General features: G+C 50.7%; 2 protein-coding genes across 9 annotated transcripts in view; one reads left to right on the top strand and one right to left on the bottom strand.

Annotated features, from left to right (window-relative positions):
- Positions 1-21,954, bottom strand: part of PELP1 (proline, glutamate and leucine rich protein 1) — a 48,254-nt gene that overhangs the window by 25,118 nt on the left and 1,182 nt on the right. For 2 of the 7 annotated variants that reach the window (XM_027518085.1, XM_027518084.1), the window contains exon 2: positions 11,517-11,662. The exons of 2 other annotated variants lie outside the window; for them this stretch is intronic. In XM_027518085.1, coding sequence (XP_027373886.1) covers positions 11,517-11,579 — 63 coding nt within the window. In that variant the 5' untranslated portion in view covers positions 11,580-11,662. Of the gene's footprint in view, positions 1-3,623; positions 3,718-11,516; positions 11,714-21,954 lie in introns of those variants that run through there. 3 more of the 7 variants (XM_027518083.1, XM_027518086.1, XM_027518088.1) reach the window with 3 other exon arrangements.
- ARRB2 (arrestin beta 2) lies at positions 1,402-10,153 on the top strand. Of its 2 annotated transcripts, none has more exons than XM_027518092.1 (15): positions 1,402-1,715; positions 4,823-4,853; positions 5,440-5,500; positions 5,615-5,659; positions 5,883-6,079; positions 6,363-6,422; positions 6,786-6,853; positions 6,964-7,099; positions 7,317-7,401; positions 7,687-7,759; positions 8,033-8,170; positions 8,877-8,960; positions 9,062-9,141; positions 9,253-9,307; positions 9,596-10,153. In XM_027518092.1, the coding sequence occupies exons 1-15, from the start codon at positions 1,693-1,695 to the stop codon at positions 9,687-9,689; spliced, it is 1,230 nt and encodes a 409-aa protein (XP_027373893.1). In that variant the 5' UTR covers positions 1,402-1,692; the 3' UTR covers positions 9,690-10,153. The 2 variants fall into 2 exon arrangements, with proteins under 2 accessions (XP_027373893.1, XP_027373892.1); XM_027518091.1 differs by having other exon boundaries at positions 9,220-9,307.

Here is a 21,954-nt window from a genome sequence, read left to right as displayed (position 1 = left end):
CCTTAGCTTCTTAAGTCCAAAATGTCCATCATTCATCATCCTTCCCCAGTCTATTCAATTTTGCCCTAGAAATGAATCTTCAGCCTGGTCCCCCTTCTCCCTTCCATTCTATTGTTCATCTTCTCTCCTTGATTAGTTTCAGTCTATGACAGTGTGCCTCACTCCCTTCACCCTCCACACTGCCCAGAATTATCTTCCGAAAGGAGAAGTCTCATCATGCCACTCCACTTCTTGCCTTAAAGAGCGGATCCACTACTGGATCCACGTGTCCTCCTGCAGGGGAGGCTCCTGGCTCTTTTCTTTAGCTGCTGAGGTGCTCCTGCTCAGTCATGTCTGACTCTTTTTCGACCTCATGGACTGTAGCCTGCCAGGCTTCTCTGTCCATGGGATTTTCCAGGCAAGAATACTGGAGTGGGTTGTCATTTCCTACTCCAGGGGATCTTCCCGACCCAGGGATCGAACCCACATCTCCTGCATTGGTAAGCGGATTCTTTACCACTCCATCACCTAGGAAGCCTCATTCCTTTACCTGCTATACAAAATCCTTCACACTCTGTTCCAGTCATCCTCTTCAGCCTTCTGTCTCCTGCCCTCTACCCCCACAGACACCTCATTATAGGATGTGCCTTGCTCTTCTCTCTCTTTGAAATACCATTTCTCAACTTCTGCCCACCCTTCAGAAAGATTATCCTCAAATGTCCCCTCCTCTGGACAGCCTGCACTGCCTCCATCCCTCCCCCAGCCAAGCTCTTGGAGTCACTTTGTCTTCTGAGTCATACCTCTATTATAGCATTCCTGGAATCATAATACCTCTTCATATGTCTCCTCAACCATACGAGGAAGGCAGGGGCGATGTTAATTCATGTCTGAGTTCCCATTGCCTAGTATAGTGATTAGCACAAAATAGACATGGATAGATGTATGGACGGATGTATGCATGAATGGATGTTAACTTGGATGAATGGATGGAGAATAGTAGAGAATTTAGAAGTAACCCTGCGAAGATCAAAGAGAGACACCAGAGGGAGCTGACACACCACAATAAAGAAGTGGGAGGGAGGGCCAAAGACAGCTACAAGCTCTGGGGTGAGCGGCGCGCAATAGGCGAGCATCACGCAACTGGAACCGCCCACCCACCTGTGCATCCCCTTATCCTCCTTCCTAGACTGTGTCAGAGCTCACCCACCGCCCCCACCACCCCCGTAGCCTCCAACGCCACCGAGAAAGCAAACAAAGGGGAGGGAACCCCTGCAGGGTGCTTGATGCAGGGAGCCAATCAGAATGCTTTAATCTCCTGGAAGGCGGGCGCCTTCTTTTGAGGGTGCCCAGTCAGTTCCTAAACTGGTGCGGAGGGGCGGAGAGATGGGCGGGAGGAGCAGGGTGTAGAGACCGCGCGCGGGGAGGGATCCCTCGGCAGGGGTGGGGATGGAGGGCGGAGGGGGGCGGGCGGAGCCAATCAGCGCGCGTGCCTGTGAGGAGAGGGAGGGCAGTGCCGTGGCGCGCGCGATCCGGGCTGACGCATCTGGACTCCATTCCCCAGATCCAAGTTGGGAGGGGGGAAGGAGAGGCGGGGGTAGTGGAGAGCGCGCGGGGGCGCGCGTGCGCAGTGGCGCGGGGAGGAGCAGGGACCTGGCAGCGGGCTAGGAGGCTGTGAGCTATCCGCGAACCGGGCGGGCGGCGGGCGCGCGCACCATGGGGGAGAAACCCGGGACCAGGTAAGAGAGGTGGGGCCATTCGGCGGGACGTGGGCGGCGGCACCGGGCTGGTGCCGGGACGGTCCCCAGGCAGGAACACCGGGGAGAGAATCCGGGGGCCGGACGCCTGGGTCCCTAGGGGACAGCCATCCGGGGCCGCACGCCTAGGTCCTCGAGGATAATGAGGGGAAGGCATGCCACAGCCCCTGCAGAAAGCGAGGGCTGAATATCAAGAAACCTGCATCGGGGTTTTCGCAGAGATGTGGGGGGCCGGACGACTGGGTTCTCCGGTGCAGCCTGCGTTGCAGGGGCGGAGGAATGAGCAGGTGGCCGGCCCGGAGGGGACGGGTGTGGGCAGACTAGATGCTGGGGCGGGATCCCCCCAAGACTCGTGCCCAGCCACTTGAAAGCCTCCTATCCAGTACCCCACAGGCAGTCGGGCTGCCCCCACCGGTCCCAAGGGTCGGGTGGCTCTGCTTCCAAACTTCTGCTTTCCCCCGGGTTGCTAGGAGCAACAGCTTCATTTTGGGGGAGCAAAGAGTGCTTGGCGACCCTCCCCAATTCTGGGCCTATCCCTCTTCCCGTGAGTGAGGGGAGGCTGTATCTGCCCAGGGCACGCCATCCACTCCCCGGATGTTTTCTGTGCAATCGAGGCTCCTTCCTTCCACTGACACCCCGAGTTCTCTTTTTTGGTCTCTAGCAAAATCCACTTCCTGTTGTGACCCAACACCTCCGGGGGTGAATGCCTGAGTCTCTGGGGAGCAGGAGCAAAAGAGGAAAAAGATTGGGGCTATTTGCTTCTCTCCAGAGAGGATCAGAAAGGGGGGCCTGGTTCTGAGCTGTCACTTGTTCTGCAAAACATTTTACCAGCCCCACAGCTCCCCAACCATAGAGTAGGAAATCACAGGTTCCCGAGCACCCAGTCGACTGATACTGGCGAGGTGATCAGAGGGAGCACTGGTGTCCTGGATTAGGGGTTAAACACAGCAAAAGGGGAAGTCGCTGACTTGAGGGAGGCCCCAGATTTCCGTTATGTGGTTCAGGGAGGGGGACAGATGGACCACACGGGGACTGCTGACTTGGCACAATTCCTCCTACCTCCATCAAATTCTGGGCCACAGGAAATGGAGAGAATAGCAGGAAGTGTGATGGGGCATCTGCTTCTGCTGCACCCCCCTCCCCCCGACCCACTGGGCACCTCTCAGGTCACCCCGACACTCCGCCTTCTTGGCCAGCCTCAGTGTACACATGCTTACTCCTCCCTAGCCGGCAGGAGGTTGGCTGGGTTAGGATCCAAAGGGCAGGTGCCCTGCAGCTGCTTCAGGGCAATTATTCCAGAACCACACTCCAGTTGTCCAACGGACTGTGGCTGTCCCAACCCTCTGCCAAGGACTCCTAATAGGAAGAAACACTGGGACAGAGAGGAAAACCAGAAGCAAAGGGGAGGGAGGGCTGAAGGCTGCCACAGCAGTCAGCCCCCAGGTGGGGACAAGAGATAGGGTGCTTATCCTAGTTCCCACCATACCAGTGTCTACCCTCCTTTCCTGGATGGGGGTACCTGGGGGCCTCTGTACCCTATGCCTTATGGTCTTTGGATAGCTTGGCCTTCTGGGAAGAAGGGGCATGTGACGTTACAGTGGATGGGCCAGGTGGCAGGATTTTAGTTTCTACTACCTGGGGACCCTTCCCAGGTGTCACTGCTGAGGCAGACTGGATTGGTAGGAGTAAGGTGGGGCAGCAAAGAACAGGCCCACAAGTGGCCAGGGCACAGGGGTTGCCAGACATCTCCCTATCCTCCCAGCAGTGGGTGGAGTCCAGGCTTAGACCTTTTCAGCAACCAGAAAGCGAAATCTCCTTCACTCCAACAAACATAATGCCAAGAACAGAGGCAGGATAGTACAATCATTTAGTGATGAAGAGCCAGAGTACCTCTGTCTGTACCCGAATTCCACCATTTACACTTTCCGTGACCTCAGGCAAAATACTTGACCTCTCCTGGGCTTCAGTTTCCTCACCTGTAAAATAGGAATATTAGGACCTCCATCACTGGGTTGCTAAGAGTATTAAATGCGATAACACATCCGAAACACTTGCAACGCTACAGGGCATGAACCATTCACCCAATAAATGTTAGGAAGCATCATGGTGTCTGGCTTATGGCTGGAACTATGCTGGGGATGCCTAAATCGGTAAGGCCTCTGCTGCTCACAGTCTCGTGAAACAGATACACAGCTAACTGCATGTTATCACACTACATGTGTGCTAAGTCACTCAGTCGTGTCCAGTTCTTTGTGACCCCACGGCCTGCAGCCCACCTGGCTCCTCTGTCCATGGGATTCTCCAGGCAAGAATACTGGAGTGGGTTGCCATGCCCTCCTCCAGGGGATCTTCCTGACCCAGGGATCGAACCCTTGTCTCTTACCTCTCCTGCATTGGCAGGCGGGTTCTTGACCACTAGCACCACCTGGGAAGCCCTATCACACTACAGGTGAAGCATAAACAAGGTGTGACAGAAACCCCAAAAAAGGGAGTGACTAGAGTGGGGCTGGATCTACTTTCTAAAGGAGGTGACATCTGAGCTGGGCCTTGAAAGACAAATAACCTTTTAAGCTGCTGAGATCAGAGACAGGGACAGTTGGAGGTTAATGGAGAGTAGGGTCACACTTAGGAACTGCCCATAATAGAAATCAATTTAGAGCCATTGCTCTTTCCAGTACTCCAGCTCTTGTGGGAGGTGGAGACCAGAGATGGAAAGAGGGAGAGGTCTTATACAACCTGCAACCTGCCCATTCAGGTCCCCCTGGAGGAGATCCTCTGGGAAGAGCCTGAGCAGTTCCTCTGGCAACCGGAGGCCATTGCCAGGGGAGGAGGGGAACTAGTGAGGGTGGAGCAAGGGTGTTGCCATGGCAACCAGCTTGGAGGGGCTGCCATGCTGGGAATATTAAGGACTTGTGGTTACCTGTCCTTCTGGGGAGAAGTGGGACGGGGTAGGGCTGGGTAAAGCCCCAAAGCCGCCAGGGAATCTCGGGTGAGCTCTGCCTTCTCAGGCCAGGGAGGGACAAGGTCCTGGCACTGGGGTCCCTGCTGAGTCTGAGGCAGGCAGTGGGTTTCCCTTTCTGTTTTGTTAGGGTCTTCAAGAAATCGAGTCCTAACTGCAAGGTGAGTCTCCCACAGCGCTTCTCCTCCCAACCCTCCCTGGGCCCTCACAAGGCCTGGCCTGCCCCTAGACGATCCCCAACCCCAAGCTCCCCACTTCCTGTGACAGCTAAGAGCCGACTTCCTTCCCTCCTGAAGCCCCTGGCCGCAAAGGCCTAAGCCAGCCACAGGGCTGGGTGGGGACAGGCTGGGGTCCTAAGTGAGACTCAGGGGGAGGGGCCAGAAGCCCAGGCCTGGAGCCCTCACAGGGGCCAAGCCAGGATGCCTCCCCCAGACTATGGCCTGTTTATCCGAGGTCCTTGAGGGTATCTGGTGAGGCTCTCTAACCACCTGCCTAGGGCCAGGTTCTCCTGGACACACAGACACACCCAACCCACCTGGAACCGGTATTAGGGAGCAGTTAAAAAGCCTCAAGTTCAGCTAGTTGGGGGAAAGCCCACCACTCTCCTCTTGCAACCCTACAAAAACCCAGAGAAACTCTTTCCGAGACCCCCAGCCTGGGAGGCCCAGGGGCAGGGCAGCCACTTTTGAGGGCTCTGAAGCCCTGCCAGCCCCCTACCATTTTCCTGTGACCCTTCTGCGTCCTCAGCTCACCGTGTACCTGGGCAAGCGGGACTTTGTGGACCACCTGGACAAAGTGGATCCTGTAGGTAAGTAAGAGTGCCCAGACGGGAGCATCATGTCCCCTAAGACAGGAGGCAGTTCCTGGGCCCAGGAATGGAGAGGCCCTGACAGGAACTGCACTCCTGTGTCCCCTTCCCCAGATGGTGTGGTGCTAGTGGACCCGGACTACTTGAAGGACCGCAAAGGTACCGGCCCCGAGGCCAGGGGCTTGAGGGAAGGGAGTCAGGAAGGTGGGGCTGGCGCTGAGACGGGCCCCAAGGAGACAGCTGGGGAGCCGAGTCGAAAGCCAGGAGCGGGGTGAGATTCAGGCCGGTGCTATGCTGCCGAGGAAGGAGCAGCTGCTGCTACGAACTGGGGGGACTTTAGGAGGGGGGCTCCTGACCACCCCGCCTTGCCCTCCCTTGCTAGTGTTTGTGACCCTCACCTGCGCCTTTCGCTATGGCCGCGAAGACCTGGACGTGCTGGGCTTGTCCTTCCGCAAAGACCTGTTCATCGCCAACTACCAGGCCTTCCCCCCAACACCCAACCCACCCCGGCCCCCCACCCGCCTGCAGGAGCGGCTGCTGAGGAAGCTGGGCCAGCATGCCCACCCCTTTTTTTTCACAGTGAGGATGCCCCCACCCTCTGTAGAGCAAGGGGTCCCGGACTGTGTTGGGGGGCAGGGGTGAGGCACCTGTTACAAGAAGGTCTGGGAATAACACTGTGGGACCCTAGACCCCCAGATCCCTTCAGGGCCACCCTGCACTCTTAGCCTCTCTGCCTCTTCCCTGGGCCCCCCCCTGTTTTCCTTTCTCATCCCCAGGAGTCCTTCTCCAGCCTCTTAAGTTGAGATTGGGAGGAAGATTTGGGGACTTTCTGGAAGAACTGAACTCTTTTCCTCTGCCACAGATACCCCAGAACCTGCCCTGCTCCGTCACCCTGCAGCCAGGCCCAGAGGATACGGGGAAGGTACGGGAGGAAAAGTGTCCAGCAGGAGCCAGGGGCACACCTGAGGCAGGCTGGGGTGCTGAGGAGACATTAGGGTGGGACTCAGGGCAGGGAAATATGCCCCATGGCGGTGGCCCTGTGGAATGGGCGCGGCCCCTGTCCCCGTGCGATACTGCCTCCTGCTCTTGACCTATGAGGGGAGAAGGGCTCACCTTGCACAGCCCAGACCAAGCCCAGGCCGGAGCTAGGCCTCGGGGAGGCAGAGGGAGACCCAGGCCCTAGGCTCCTCAGACCAAGAGTCCTTGCCCAAGGCGAGGGAAGCAGAAAGAAGGGAGTGGTGGCAGGGACCTTGTGTAAGATGTGACCTTTTCTACCCCCCTTGAGGCCTGCGGGGTAGACTTTGAGATTCGAGCCTTCTGCGCCAAATCACTAGAAGAGAAAAGCCACAAACGGTGAGGGAAGCAACCTCCCCTCGGGCCTGACCCGGACCCCTGTGGAAGGTGGGAACCAGTGTCTGACCCTCCGAAGACTGACCCTCTCACCGCTCACCCCCTGCCCCCAGGAACTCTGTGCGTCTGGTGATCCGAAAGGTGCAGTTTGCCCCAGAGAAACCCGGCCCCCAGCCTTCAGCTGAAACCACACGCCACTTCCTCATGTCTGACCGGTCCCTGCACCTTGAGGCTTCACTGGACAAGGAGGTGGGGTGGCGACACGTGCTGCAGTGCAGGCCCTGGGGGGAGGGCTGGAACCACAGGGCGGGATGATGTTTTCAAAGGAGGTCACCTTTGAGGGTGGGCTTGGGTACCGGCTGGGAGGAGGCCCAGCCCTGTGTGTGTGGCTGGGGTGAGGAGGGGGGCATGCTAATAACAGGACCAGTGAAAACACCCAATTAACCTGACCCCTTCCCCTCAAAAGCTGTACTACCATGGGGAGCCCCTCAATGTCAATGTCCACGTCACCAATAACTCCACCAAGACTGTCAAGAAGATCAAAGTCTCTGGTAGGAGGTGGGGGTTGGAAGGGGGCCTTACGGTGGTCGGGGGTGGTGGGCAGTTTCTGCCAGTGTGGCCTCAAGCATCAGCTCAGCCCCAGGACAGAGCCCACTTTGGGAGACCCACAGGGCTCAAAAACCTCAGGCTGTCTGTCCTGGGATGAGATGGAGGGGCAGTGCGGGTCCTCAGAGGGGCCGGGGCAGTGACGGCCTGGGGCCTGGGTCTGGAGCTAGGTAGGGGGTTGTCTGTACCCCATGCCCAGCGGCTTGGCACCCAGTCCCTTCCCCCCACAGTGAGACAGTACGCCGACATCTGCCTCTTCAGCACCGCCCAGTACAAGTGCCCCGTGGCTCAGGTCGAACAAGAGTGAGTAGCGGAACAGCCCTGGGAAGGGTGGGCCCTGGGAACGTGGGGGCGTGGGTGGTTCTCAAACTGCCTCAGCTTACTAGGGCATTCCCTCCAGTCTGAGGGTGGCTCTGAGCTGCCCGTTTTCTTGAGCAGGTTGAGCCAAAACCTACCCCTTGTGACCCGTGCCCGCAGAGAGGAGGGGCTGGTGATGGGGAGAAGCTGCTGCGGGTGGGAGCTGCCCCCTTACCCCGCCGGCCCCCTCAGAGCCTCCCTCTCGTCCCCACCCTGCAGTGACCAGGTGTCGCCCAGTTCCACGTTCTGTAAGGTGTACACCATAACCCCGCTGCTCAGCAACAACCGGGAGAAGCGCGGCCTCGCTCTGGATGGGAAGCTCAAGCACGAGGACACCAACCTGGCGTCCAGCACCATGTGAGGGGCAGTCGGCGGGGAGGGGCAGTGGCTGCAGGGCAGGAAACTAGACACCCGTTCTGTGCGGCTGTCCCCGGGGCCAGGGCTCTGTCACTGAACAGATCCCAAACACCTCTCCCGTTCTCAGAGGGAGGCCAGACAAATCAGATACAGGACAGAACATGTAGCATGTTTAGTGACAGGTGTTAAGGAGAAAATGCAAGGCCGACACGGGAGATATAAAAGGGGAGGGTGGTAGGAGGGATGGGGAGGCCTGATCCAGGTGGATTCTGGGTGAAGATACCAAGGGAGTAGGTAATGTGGATGTGCAGGGCAGGAGCGCTCCAGGCAGAGGGTACCACAGGCACAAAGACCCTGAGGTGGACCACCCGGGTGTCTGAGGCAGGCCCTCTAAGGGAAACAGCTTCATAAAGTAGGGGCTGGATTTCACCCCTCCCCACCCCTCCACACAACCACACACAGCAAGCCTTGGAGGCCAGCCTGGAAGCCGGAAGTGGGGTCAGAGGGCTGATGGAGAGCAAGACAGTGCAGGGTGGCTGGGTTGCAAGGACTTGAGCTTTTACTGAGAGAGGGATGAGAAGGACCACAGCAGGGTACTTTACGTGACATGACCATGCTCGTGTCTGCAGTCCTGCCTCATGGGGGCCCTGGGGTGGGCAGTGGGCAGAGCAGTGGGCTCTGGTCCAACCCCTTCCCCCAATTGCAGTGTGAAGGAGGGTGCCAACAAGGAGGTGCTGGGGATCCTGGTGTCCTACAGGGTCAAGGTGAAGCTGGTGGTGTCTCGAGGCGGGTGAGTGCTGGGCTGGGGGAGCCTGGGGGTGGGGTGTGGCGCAGGGGTCTCCTCTGGCTCTGCACTATCATCTCTTCTTGCCACCTCTCCCCCAACCCCAGGGACGTCTCAGTGGAGCTGCCATTTGTTCTCATGCACCCCAAGCCCCATGATCACATCGCCCTTCCCAGGCCCCAGTCAGGTGAGCCTGCCACCCACCCAAGCCCACAAAGGGAGGGTCTGGAGCAAGGCCAGCAGAGAGGAAAGCTGGTCCTTTTAGCACCCACCCACCCCCCCACTCTCCTCCCCTCAGCTGTTCCTGAAACAGATGCCCCCGTGGACACCAACCTCATTGAATTCGAAACCAAGTAAGAGACTCAGGCCCCACCCCTTCAAGCTTTGACTCTCTGGACAGATTCCTGTAACATTCAGATCTACCCTGTTTTTTTCCCTTTGGGAGGCGGGATGGTTGAAGCATCCAATTGAGAGGACTTAGGCTAATGAGCTGCCAACTACCACCCCTTCTCTGTCCCTTCTGCAAACATCTCCAGTCCCAAGGCTGCTCCGGTGCCTGTCTCTGGGAGGGGAGGGGACTGGGAGGTGGAGGAGGCCGCGGTCTGGGGCCCCCACCTCACCCCCTCCTCTCTACCACCAAGCTATGCCACAGACGACGACATCGTGTTTGAGGACTTTGCCCGGCTGCGGCTCAAGGGGCTGAAGGACGAGGACTATGACGACCAGTTCTGCTAGGAAGGGAGGCTGGAAGAAGGGAGTGGATGGCGGGGCGGGGGACAGGTGGAGGCAGGACCAAGACCCCCACTGTCACTGAGGGGGATCCCAGTCCCTCTTCCCTTCCCCTCCACCCACCAGCTTCCTCGACCAACCCCTCCCCCCCTCCCTGCCCTACCCCCCCACCAGATACGCACTGGACCCAGCTCTTGTGGAACATGGGCATTAATTTTTTGACTTTAGCTGTGCTTCCCCAATCCCCCAGTGGGTGGCAAGCTGTGTTCACACCTCAATTTTTTGGAGGGGGAGCCGAAGAGGAGTGATAGTAGGAAAAGAGGGGGAAAGCACTCCCACATTCAACCTCACACCGACACCCTCTCCTGTCACTCTCTCTGCCTCGCATTCCTTCAGGATGAGACCCTTTGGGGGGCAAGACCACTTCGTTATTTCTGAGCATAAAGAAGAAAATAAACCTTTTAATAGGCCGGAGTGTGTGTGTTTTCTGAGCGGCGTTCAAGGAGCGCACAGTGTGCTCACCCGTGATTGTCAGCTGTGGGTGAGGACTCAGTCCCTTCTCTGCACCCACGTGGCACCTGGCCCACAGGCTGTCAATAAACATTTACAGAATGGCTGAACTGTACCTGTGCCCCAAGGTGAACACAGAAACTTGATTTGGTCAGTCCCGACTCAAAGGCAGTTTGATAAAGCCACAGAGCAAACTCTCTCATTTACAGATGGAATACCAACTCACTTTCCCACAGACTAGATGCTTGTGGGAGGTGGGCAGGGCAGGCCCGTGCCTGTTGGGGCTGACATACACAACCACGGGGTGACCTGTTGTGACTGAGCTGTTTCCACTGCTCTGTGTGGCTGCTCCCACTGTCTGTTCCTGGGGCTTGGCAGGGCCACAGCTGCAGGCAGGAGCTTCATGACTGACATCTCTGTGGAGCCTGGTACTTAAACTGTCACACAGAAGCCAAGGCTTCAGCCAAAGGCAGTCGTGCTGCTGTGGACAAGTCCAAGAAGCTACAGCCCACCGCTGCTCCTCTGACGCTCGTCGGGGACTCCCAGAGGCTCAGCCCAAGCCCCTGGCTGGGCTGGAGGGAGGGAGTGATACTCCCGACATCCCTCACCCCCACCACCCACCCCCACTCCTGCAGTCCAACCTTCCTTTTTCTCTTAAGCCTCATTCATTCGTCCCATGAACCATCTTGATTTAAATGCCCATCATATGCTAAGGATAGTACAGGGATGGCAGTGATCAAAACAACCTTGAAATCATTACAATTGCTCCGAAGGAGAAATGCAGCAGCTAGGGAGCTCTGACTGAGGCAAGGGCTGGAGACTGATCTCCCTGGAGGTGGTGGTGACCTTGGAACAGAGCCCTGGAAGATGAGGAGGAAGCCAGTATCCCAGGCAACAGTAACACCATGTGTGAGGGCAGCGGGAACAGAGCACATTTCAGAGGCTGAAAGAGGCCAGAGGGACTGGGACAGAGACATCCGGGGGCAAAGCAGTTCCAGATGAGGCCGGTGAGGCAATGGGGCCCCTCCTACCGGCCTTTAGAGGCTCAGTGGTAAAGAATCCGCCTGCCAATGTGGGAGATGCGGGTTCGATTCCTGGGTTGGGACGATCCCCCTGGAGGAGGAAATGGCAACCCATTCCAGTACTCTTGCCTGGAAAATTCTGTGGACAGAGAAGCCTGGCTGCAGCTCATGGGGTCACAGTCAGTCACAGAGTCAGACAACAACAAAGCATACATGCACGCACATGGCTCATGAAACCTAATTAAATCATGATTTACCCACAGGCTTTAAGTGCCCCCAGAATGCCAGTGACCTTGCTTACCTCTCCACAGTAGCAGTCTATTTGCACACCCTGGTCGTCTTCACACGGAGGAACTGCCATCATCCCTCTGACTCCGGAAACCTGCTCCTTAACCTCGGAGTTCTTGGCCTGTGGACCTCACAGCTTTTCAGGTGAATCCGAATCCTCTGGGGTGCACGATAAAGACACAGAGTCCTAGGCTTCCACCTTCCCCAATTCTGATTCAGTTGGTCCCAGGAGGAATCCATGAATCAGGATTTTGAATTAGAACACAGTTTGAGAAACAAGGTCTTTTTTCTTTTAGCTTAAAAACATTTTTAATGCTTTTAAGAAAGTGAAACATGCACATAGTTAAAAAAAAAAATCCGCAGGGAAGATAAGCCTCCTTCCTGCCCTTGACCCCTAGCCTCCCATTCCTCATTCCCAGAGGCAGCCAGTATCACCAGTTCCTTGATTATTCTTCCAAAGACATTCTTCAGACACAGTTATACCCATATAACCTATATTTCTCCCTTATTTTAAATATAGATAACAGTAAACAGAACTGGACATGGAACAACAGACTGGTTCCAAATAGGAAAAGGAGTACGTCAAGGCTGTATATTGTCACCCTGCTTATTTAACTTATATGCAGAGTACATCATGAGAAACGCTGGGCTGGAGGAAGCACAAGCTGGAATCAAGATTGCCGGGAGAAATATCAATAACCTCAGATATGCAGATGACACCACCCTTATGGCAGAAAGTGAAGAAGAACTAAAGAGCCTCTTGATGAAAGTGAAAGAGGAGAGTGAAAAAGTTGGCTTAAAGCTCAACATTCAGAAAACTAAGATCATGGCATCCGGTCCCATCATTTGAGGCAAACAGATGGGGAAACGGTGGAAACAGCGGCTGACTTTATTTTTTCAGGCTCCAAAATCACTGTAGATGGTGATTGCAGCCATGAAATTAAAAGATGCTTACTGCTTGGAAGGAAAGTTATGACCAACCTAGACAGCATATTAAAAAGCAGAGACATTACTTTGCCAACAAAGGTCCGTCTAGTCAAGGCTATGGTTTTTCCAGTGGTCATGTATGGATGTGAGAGTTGGACTGTGAAGAAGGCTGAGCGCCGAAGAATTGATGCTTTTGAACTGTGGTGTTGGAGAAGACTCTTCAGAGTCCCTTGAACTGCAAGGAGATCCAACTAGTCCATCCTAAAGGAGATCAGTCCTGGGTGTTCATTGGAAGGACTGATGTTGAAGCTGAGACTCCAGTATTTTGGCCACCTGATATGAAGAGCTGACTCATTTGAAAAGACCCTGATGCTGGGAAAGTTTGAGGGCAGGAGGAGAAAGGGATGACAGAGGATGAGATGGTTGGATGGCATCACCGACTCAATGGACGTGAGTTTGGGTGAACTCCGGGAGTTGGTGATGGACAGGGAGGCCTGGCGTGCTGCGGTTCATGGGGTCTCAAAGAGTCGGACATGACTGAGAGACTGAACTGAACTGAACAGCATACTATGCACTCTTCTACACCTGGCTTTTTCCCTTAGTCATGCAACTAGAAGAACATTCCTTTAGCAATCCATATATATCTATCTCATTCTTCATTTATTTATACATTTGGTTGCATCAAGCCTTAGTTGTGGCACATGGGCTCTTGGTTGCAATACACGGGGTTTAGTTGCCCTGTAGTATGTGCAATCTTAGGTCTCTGACCAGCGATCAAACTTGCGCCCCCTGCACTGGAAAACAGATTCTTAACCATTGGGCCACCGTGGAAGTCCTAGATCTCCCTCATTGCTTTAAAGAGTCACCTGGCTTCCACTGCCTAGATGTCATTTACTTTTCAGTTGTCTATCAGTGAATACGAAGGATGTCCACTCTTGCTAATTCAAACACTATTACAATAATTATCCTTGAAGATATGTCTTTTTTCACATGCAAAGTGCATATGTAGAACAAACTGTTAAAAGTAGAATTGGTGGGGGAATTCCCTGGGTGTCCAGTGGTTAAGACTCCTCGCGCTTTCACTGCCGAGGGTCCACTTTCAATCCCTGGTAGGGGAACTAAGATCCCACAAGCCGCAAAACACGACCAAAAAGAAAAAGTAAAATTGGTGGGTCAAAGAGGGTGAGCATCAATACTATATATAAAACAGATAACCAACAAGGACCTAATGTACAGCACAAGGAACACACTCAGTACCTTGTAATAACCTAATATAAAGGAAAAGAATCTGAAAAAGTATATATAGGTGACACAGTGGTAAAGAAACCACCTGACAATGCAGGAGACATAGGTTCAATCCCTGGGTTGGGAAGATCCCCTGGAGAAGGAAACAGCAACCTGCTCCAGCACTCTTGCCTGGAAAATCCCACGGACAGAGGAGCCTGGTGCGTTAATGTCCGTGGGGTTGCAAAAAAAGTCAGACATGACTTAGCAACTAAACAACAAGGATATAAGAACTTCTCTTGTGGTGCAAGACGTAGCCCCAAAAAAGTATACATACAAAAAAGTGTATGTGTATTTAAAGTGTATATATATATATATATATATATATATATATATATATATATATAATTGAATCACTTTTCTGTACACCTGAAACTAACACAACATTATAAATCAACCACACCCCTATCAAAATTTTTTTTTTAATGAGAGAAAAAAGGGTGAGCATCTTTTTGATCCCTGGGTCAAGAAGCTCCCCTGGAGAAGGAAATGGCAACCAACTCCAGTATTCGTGCCTGGAGAACCCCATGGACAGAGGAGCCTGGTGGGCTACAGTCCCTGGGGTCACAAGGAGTCAGACACAACTTTACCAACTAAAGAACAACAACAAAATTGTTGACTACATATTACGATTTAAAAACCCATGAATTTTAAATTGTAATATGTAGTCAGGTACAATCACTTTTTTTTTTTTTTAATAGCTTCTTGGTTTTTTGTCACAAAATTCTTGCCCCTTCGGTTTTCTCACAATTTAATACTTCCTTTTCTTTCCAGACGAAACTTCAAGATCATCATATCAACCACCATCTCAGCAGCTTCAAATGTTCCTCCTTTCACAAAACATACTCTCAAACCCTACCCTTGGCTCTGCCTAACCAACACCTCACCCTTCTCCGCTCCAACACGGGGTTGCTGAGGCACTGCCAGAGAAAAACTGCACAACCACAGTTACTTGTTCATTCATCACATTTTTTTGCCCATGCTGTGCGGCATGTGGGATCTTAGTTCTTCTCACCAGAGCCCCCTGAGCTGGAAGCCCAGAGACTTAACCACTGGACCGTGGACTTAACCACAAGTCCCTCAAGAAATATTTTTAACACATCCTAGGTGCCAACACCATGTTAAGCGATGGGTACAGATCTGGGCCACTACAAACTTATAGCTTCTAACCTCAGCTGGGCTCTCAATACCTGATAACTCCCAGTCCCCCTCCCCTTCATGTCCCTGATCACCTCCTTTCTCCTTCTCCCACCCTACTCACTTATTTTTCAAACCTTTCTCACGTTCAGAGTGATTTCTCCCCCACTCTTCACAGAGATTAGGCTCTAAGGGATAAATGAATCCCATCTCCTACCGACAAGCACTGACACTGTTTCTCCTACACCACTTGCCTCCTCCCGGGCCAGGCTAATCCCTCCATCTGTGCTCAGATCACTCCCCTCCCAACTCCTCTGAGACCCTGATTCAGCAAAATGGCCCCAGCTCGTCAACCTCTGCCTCTCTCTCTACTGATTCTTCCTCCGTGGTAAATAAACCCGCACAGGTCTCTTTCATTAAAGGAAGAAAGGGAGAGAAGAAGGAAGGAAGGAAAGAAGGGAGAGAGAAAGAAAGAAAATCGAAGAAAAAAGCATTCCTCCACACTGGGGGCTCTTTCACAGTAAAGTATTTCTCGAGTTTTTCCTCTCTCACTTTTCATGTTCATTTAATTTTTATTTTCAAAGCTGTATACACACACAGTGGAAGGAGTCAGATACAACTACGAGGCCTATCACAATAAAAGGTAAGCCCCTTCCCTCTCTCCAATTTCTTTCTCCTCACAGGCAACCACTCTCACCTCATCTAGATGTTTCTTTTGGTATTTACTCCGTATCTCCAAACAACAAGTTCATTTTGCTACTTCTTCATGCTTCCTGCCATGTAAGGTGAAGTCTGAGCCCCTTTCACCATCCCCGCTGCTCCAGCATGGGATACTCTCTCAAGAGCATTCTGTCAACATTCAGGATTTATTGCAAATGTTCTCTGGAGCTGCACTATGTGGTATGTTCTGATTACCCTTCTCTACTTGCACAACTGTTTCCCCTGAACAACTGTCATCTTTAAAAGTTGTTTATTCTCTGAATTTATCATTAATTCTGCACTATATTCTCCTCCAAAAGAAATCTATGTATCCTCTCAATTCATTCAAAACAAAACAGATGTGATCTCTGTCTCCTTGAAAAAAAAAGCCGTCTAACTTGGGTCTAACTCTAGTCACCTTCTGAGAAGCATACTTGGGAGACAAACTTGAGACCCTGTACATATCAAAATGTCCTTATTCTGTCTTTGTTATTTATAGTTGAGCTGTTGTGACAGTCTAGATATCCCCCAAAATCTAATCTATTCTCCCATGGTGTTAGAAAAATATTGATAGTCAACCACTTAAGTAAGGACTGGATTTCTCCAAACCCTGGAGCTGATGTGAGACCACATGACTGAGTTTTCTTCAAAGGAATGTGAGTAAAAATTACATGGGCCACTCCCTAGCCAGATGTCTGAGACAGGTGTGCCTCCTCCATGCTTTCTCTTCTGCCTTCCTGCCAGCTGCAATCCACGGACGGCAGCAATCCAGTTATGACACTGCCGACAGCAACGCCCCAGAGCAGTGTTTCCCAATGTTTACTGTGCACACAGAGCATCTGGGGATCTTCAAACACAGATACTGATGCAGTGGGTCTTGGCGGGGCCTGAGAGTCTGCTTTTCTAACAAGCATCTAGGTGGTGACGCCAATCCTATGGCCTGAAAAAACAGATTTTTTAATTAATATATTTATTTGACTATCCTGTGTCTTGGTTGCAGCATGTGGGCTCTTTAGTTGTGGCATGTGAACTCTTAGTTGAGGCATGTGGGATCTAGTTCCCTGACCAGGGATTGAACCTTGGCCCCCTAAATTGGGAGTAAGGACTACTTAGCCACTAGACCACCAGGGAAGTTCCATGAAGACCATACTTTTGAGCATAAGAGCCTAAAGGATGGCAGAGCTGCACTGCTAGCCTTGGTCTCTGTCTGATTTGTGGAAAATACTGAACTACCCACAATGAACTGTTTTCTGAGAAGAACTTAAGTTCTGTTTGGTTGAGCCACTGCATTTTTAGCCTCCCCAAAGCACAGCTTCAGTAGAGAACTGCAGGCTGGAAACCACTTTCCCCCAAAATGTTGCAGGCACTGCTCCACTGGTACAGACTTACTATTCAGAGGCTCAGCGCCATTCTGATTGCTGATCTGTTTTTTCTCTGGAAGCTTTTGCAAGACCTCCTTTTCTGAGACTAGTGATCTGACATTTTATGATGTGCCTTGATGCTAGTCACTTAATGAGCCCTTTTCATCTGGAAACACACGTCTGTTCCTCCCCTTTACCTTGTTCTCTTACAGAATTTAAACCCCTGGACTGATTCTCTAATTTTCTCACTTGCTCTTCAACTCTTTTGCTCAATGTATTCCTTCCCTCATGGTTTTATTTTAAACTGTGTTTTCTTCCATTCAATCCTCTATTATGTGTGCATGCTAAGTTGCTTCATTTGTGTCCGATTCTTTGTGACCCTAGGGACTGTAGCCTGCCAGGCTCGTCTGTCCATGGGATTCTCCAGGACAAGAATACTGGTTACCATGCCCCACTCCAGGAGATGGAACCTGAGTTTCTTAAATCTCCCGAATTGGCAGGCAGATTCCTTACCACTAGCGCCACGTGGGAAGCCCCAATCTCTTACCTAATAGCATTAATGTTTTTTTCCTTAAGTTTTACTCTTTGTTATCTAAGGTGTTCTTCTTTTTTTTTCCCCCAGTATATTTTGGTCTCTGCCTTTCAGGTTAGAAAGTTTCAGCAAACATCTGGAAATCCTTTGTTTTAGATCTTTCATCTTTCTTTTAAAAAATGCATATTCTTGTTTTAATATTTATCTGGCTGCGTCGGGCCTTACTGAGTTGGGCATACGGGATATTTCATCATGGTGCGTGGGCATTCATTGCAGCACAGAGCTCCAGAGTTCATGGGCTCAGGAGTTGCAGCACACAGGCTTAGTTGCCCCATGACATGTGGGCTCTTAGTTCCAGATCAGGGATTGAACCCACGTCCTCAGCACCAGAAGGGTGATTCTTCATCACTGGACCACCAGGGAAGTCCCTGTCTGCTCATCTTTCAGGGGGACATACTAAGAAGATGACTAGAAGATCTGAGGATACAGTTGGGACTTACCAACTGTGGGTTTCACTGTCGGGTGATCTGGCTAACTGCTCTGTTGAAGAACCCCTGACGTTAATACCCGTAGGTCTTTTCTCTGAATAGTCAAATAAGAGTCTTCCAGTCTCTGACCTGGAAGGTATAAGCCTAGTTGCCAGAGTTCTAGAAACCACCACCCAGTAAATAACTTTCACTCAATCTCTGTCTTCAATACAATCATACCCAGGTGCCCTCCATGAGAAAGACTCTGTTTTCCATCACTAACAAAGAAACCTCCAGCAATCTGATGAGTTGGAGGTGAGTAGTTGCTGACACACATGAAGTAAAGGAGGAGATGGGGGGCAGGGTCAGTTCAGTTCAGTTTAGTCGCTCACTCGTGTCCGACTCTGCGATCCCATGAATTGTAGCACGCCAGGCCTCCCTGTCCATCACCAACTCCTGGAGTTCACTCAAACTCACGTCCATCGAGTCGGTGATGCCATCCAGCCATCTCATCCTCTGTTGTCCCCTTCTCCTCCTGCTCCCAATCCCTCCCAGCATCAGAGTCTTTTCCAAAGAGTCAACTCTTCGCATGAGGTGGCCAAAGTACTGGAGTTTCAGCTTTAGCATCAGTCCTTCCAAAGAACACCCAGGACTGATCTCCTTCAGAATGCACTGGTTGGATCTCCTTGCAGTCCAAGGGACTCTCAAGAGTCTTCTCCAACACCACAGTTCAAAAGCATCAATTCTTTGATGCTCAGCTTTCGTTATAGTCCAACTCTCACATACATACATGACCACTGGAAAAGCCATAGCCTTGACTAGATAGACCTTTGTTGGCAAAGTAATGTCTCTGCTTTTGAATATGCTATCTAGGTTGGTCATAACTTTCCTTTCAAGGAATAAGTGTCTTTTAATTTCATGGCTGCAATCACCATGTGCAGTGATTTTGGAGCCCCAAAAAATAAAGTATGACACTGTTTCCACTGTTTCCCCATCTATTTCCCATGAAGTGATGGGACCAGATGCCATGATCTTAGTTTTCTGAATGTTGAGTTTTAAGCCAACTTTTTCACTCTCCTCTTTCATTTTCATCAAGAGGCTTTTTAGTTCCTCTTCACTTTCTGCCATAAGGGTGGTGTCATCTGCATATCTGAGGTTATTGATATTTCTCTGGGCAATCTTGATTCCAGCTTGTGCTTCTTCCAGCCCAGTGTTTCTCATGATGTACTCTGCATATAAGTTAAATAAGCAGGATGACAATATACAGCCTTGTTACTTCAAATAATCCTCCTAATTTTAGTACTACCTACATTCCAGCTAAAATGGACTGGAATGGGTGAATTTAACTCAGATGACCATTATATCTACTACTGTAGGCAAGAATCCCTTAGAAGAAATAGAGTAGCCATCATAGTCAACAAGAGAGTCCAAAATGCAGTACCTGGATGCAATCTCAAAAACAACAGAATGATCTCTGTTCGTTTCCAAAGCAAACCATTCAATATCACAGTAATCCAAGTCTATGCCCCGACCAATAATGCTGAAGAAGCTGAAGTTGAACAGTTCTATGAAGAACTACAAGACCTTCTAGAACTAACACCCCTAAAAGATGTCTTTTCATTATAGGGGACTGGAATGCAAAAGTAGGAAGTCAAGAGAGACCTGGAGTAAAGGGCAAATTTGGCCTTGGAGTACAGAATGAAGCAGGGCAAAGGCTAACAGACTTTTGCCAAGAGAACGCACTGGTCATAGCAAACACCCTCTTCCAACATCACAAGAGAAGACTCTACACATGGACATCACCAGATGGTCAATACCAAAATCAGATTGATTATATTCGTTGCAGCCAAAGATGAAGAAGCTCTATATAGTCAGCAAAAACAAGACTGGGAGCTGACTGTGGCTCAGATCATGAACGCCTTATTGACAAATTCAGACTTAAATTGAAGAAAGTATGGAAAACCAGTAGACCATTCAGGTATGACCTAAATCAAATCCCTTACGACAATATAGTGGAAGTGACAAATAGATTCAAGGGATTAGATCTGATATACAGACTGCCCGAAGAACTATGGATGGAGGTTTGTGACATTGTGCAAGAAGCAAGACCATCCCCAAGAAAAAGAAGTGCAAAAAGGCAAAATGGTTGTCTAACGAGGCCTTACAAACAGCTATGACAAGAAGAGAGGAGAAAGGCAAAGGAGAAAAGATATACCCATTTGAATGCAGAGTTCCAAAGAACAGCAAGGAGAGATAAGAAAGCCTTCCTCAGTGATCAAGGCAAAAATATAGAGGAATACAATAGAATGGGAAAAACTAGAGATCTCTTCAAGAAAATTAGAGATCCCAAGGGGACATTTCATGCAAAGATGGGCACAATAAAGGACAGAAACAGTATGGACCTAACAGAAGCAGACCGTATTAAGAAGAGGTGGCAAGAATGCACAGAAGAACTGTACAAAAAAGATCTTCATGACCCAGATAACCATAATGGTGTCATCACTCACCTAGAGCCAGACATCCTAGAATGTGAAGTCAAGTGGGCCTTAGGAAGCATCACTACGAACAAAGCTAGTGGAGGTGATGGAATTCCAGTTGAGCTATTTCAAATCCTGAAAGATGAGGCTGCAAAAGTGCTGCACTCAATATGCCAGCAAATTTGGAAACTCAGCAGTGGTCACAGGACTGGAAAAGGTCAGTTTTCATTCCAATCCCCAAGAAAGGCAATGCCAACGAATGCTCAAACTACCGCACAATTGCACTCATCTCACAGGGTGGCAAAGTAATGTTCAAAATTCTCCAAGCTAGGCTTCAACAATACATGAACCGTGAACTTCCAGATGTTCAAGCTTGATTTAGAAAAGGCAGAGGAACCAGAGATCAAATTGCCAACATCTGGTGGATCATCGAAAAAGCAAGAGAGTTCCAGAAAAGCATCTATTTCTGCTTTACTGATTATGCCAAAGCCAAAGTTTATTGTGGGTCACAACGAACTGTGGAAAATTCTTAAAGAGATGGGAATATCAGACCACCTTATCTGCCTCCTGAAAAATCTGTATGCAGGTCAAGAAACAAGAGTTCAAACTGGTCATGGAACAACAGACTGGTTCCAAATAGGAAAAGGAGTACGTCAAGGCTGTATATTGTCACCCTGCTTATTTAACTTATATGCACAGTACATCATGAGAAATGCTGGACTGGAAGAAGCACAAGCTGGAATCAAGATTGCTGGGAGAAATATCAATAACCCCAGATATGCAGATGACACCACACTTATGGCAGAAAGCGAAGAAGAACTAAAGAGCCTCTTGATGAAAGTGAAAGTGGAGAGTGAAAAAGTTGGCTTAAAACTCAACATTCAGAAAACTAAGATCATGGCATCTGGTCCCATCACTCCACGGCAAATAAATGGGGAAACAATGGATATAGTCGCAGACTTTATTTTGGGGGGCTCCAAAATCACTGAAGATGGTGACTGAAGCCATGAAATTAAAAGACACTTGCTCCTTGGAAGAAAAGGTATTACCAACCTAAACAGCTTATTAAAAGCAGAGACATTACTTTGCCAACAAAGGTCTGTCTAGTCAAAGCTATGGTTTTTCCAGTAGTCATGTATGGATGTGAGAGTTGGACTATAAAGAAAGCTGAGTGCAGAACTGATGCTTTTGAACTGTGGTGTCAGAAAAGACTCTTGAGAGTCTCTTGGATAGCAAGGAGATCCAACCAGTCCATCCTAAAGGAAATCAGTACTGAATATTCATTGGAAGCACTGATGCTGAAGCTGAAACTCCAATACTTTGGCTACCTGATGTGAAGAACTGATTCATTGGAAAAGACCCTGACACTGGGAAAGACTGAAGGCAGAAGAAGGGGACAACAGAAGATGAGATGGTTGGATGGCATCACTGACTAAATAGACATGAGTTTGAGTAAACCCCGGGAGTTGGTGATGGACAGAGAGGCCTGGCACGCTGCAGTCGATGGGGTGGAAGAGTTTGACAGGACTGAGCGACTGAACTGACTGACAGCCCAGCTGTACTGTAA

Source organism: Bos indicus x Bos taurus, chromosome 19, assembly GCF_003369695.1.
Source record: "Bos indicus x Bos taurus breed Angus x Brahman F1 hybrid chromosome 19, Bos_hybrid_MaternalHap_v2.0, whole genome shotgun sequence".
In the NCBI taxonomy this organism is placed as follows: Eukaryota; Metazoa; Chordata; class Mammalia; order Artiodactyla; family Bovidae; genus Bos; species Bos indicus x Bos taurus.
The sequence above is the reverse complement of the archived record's forward strand: the minus strand, read 5'-3'. Positions and strand labels throughout refer to the sequence as shown.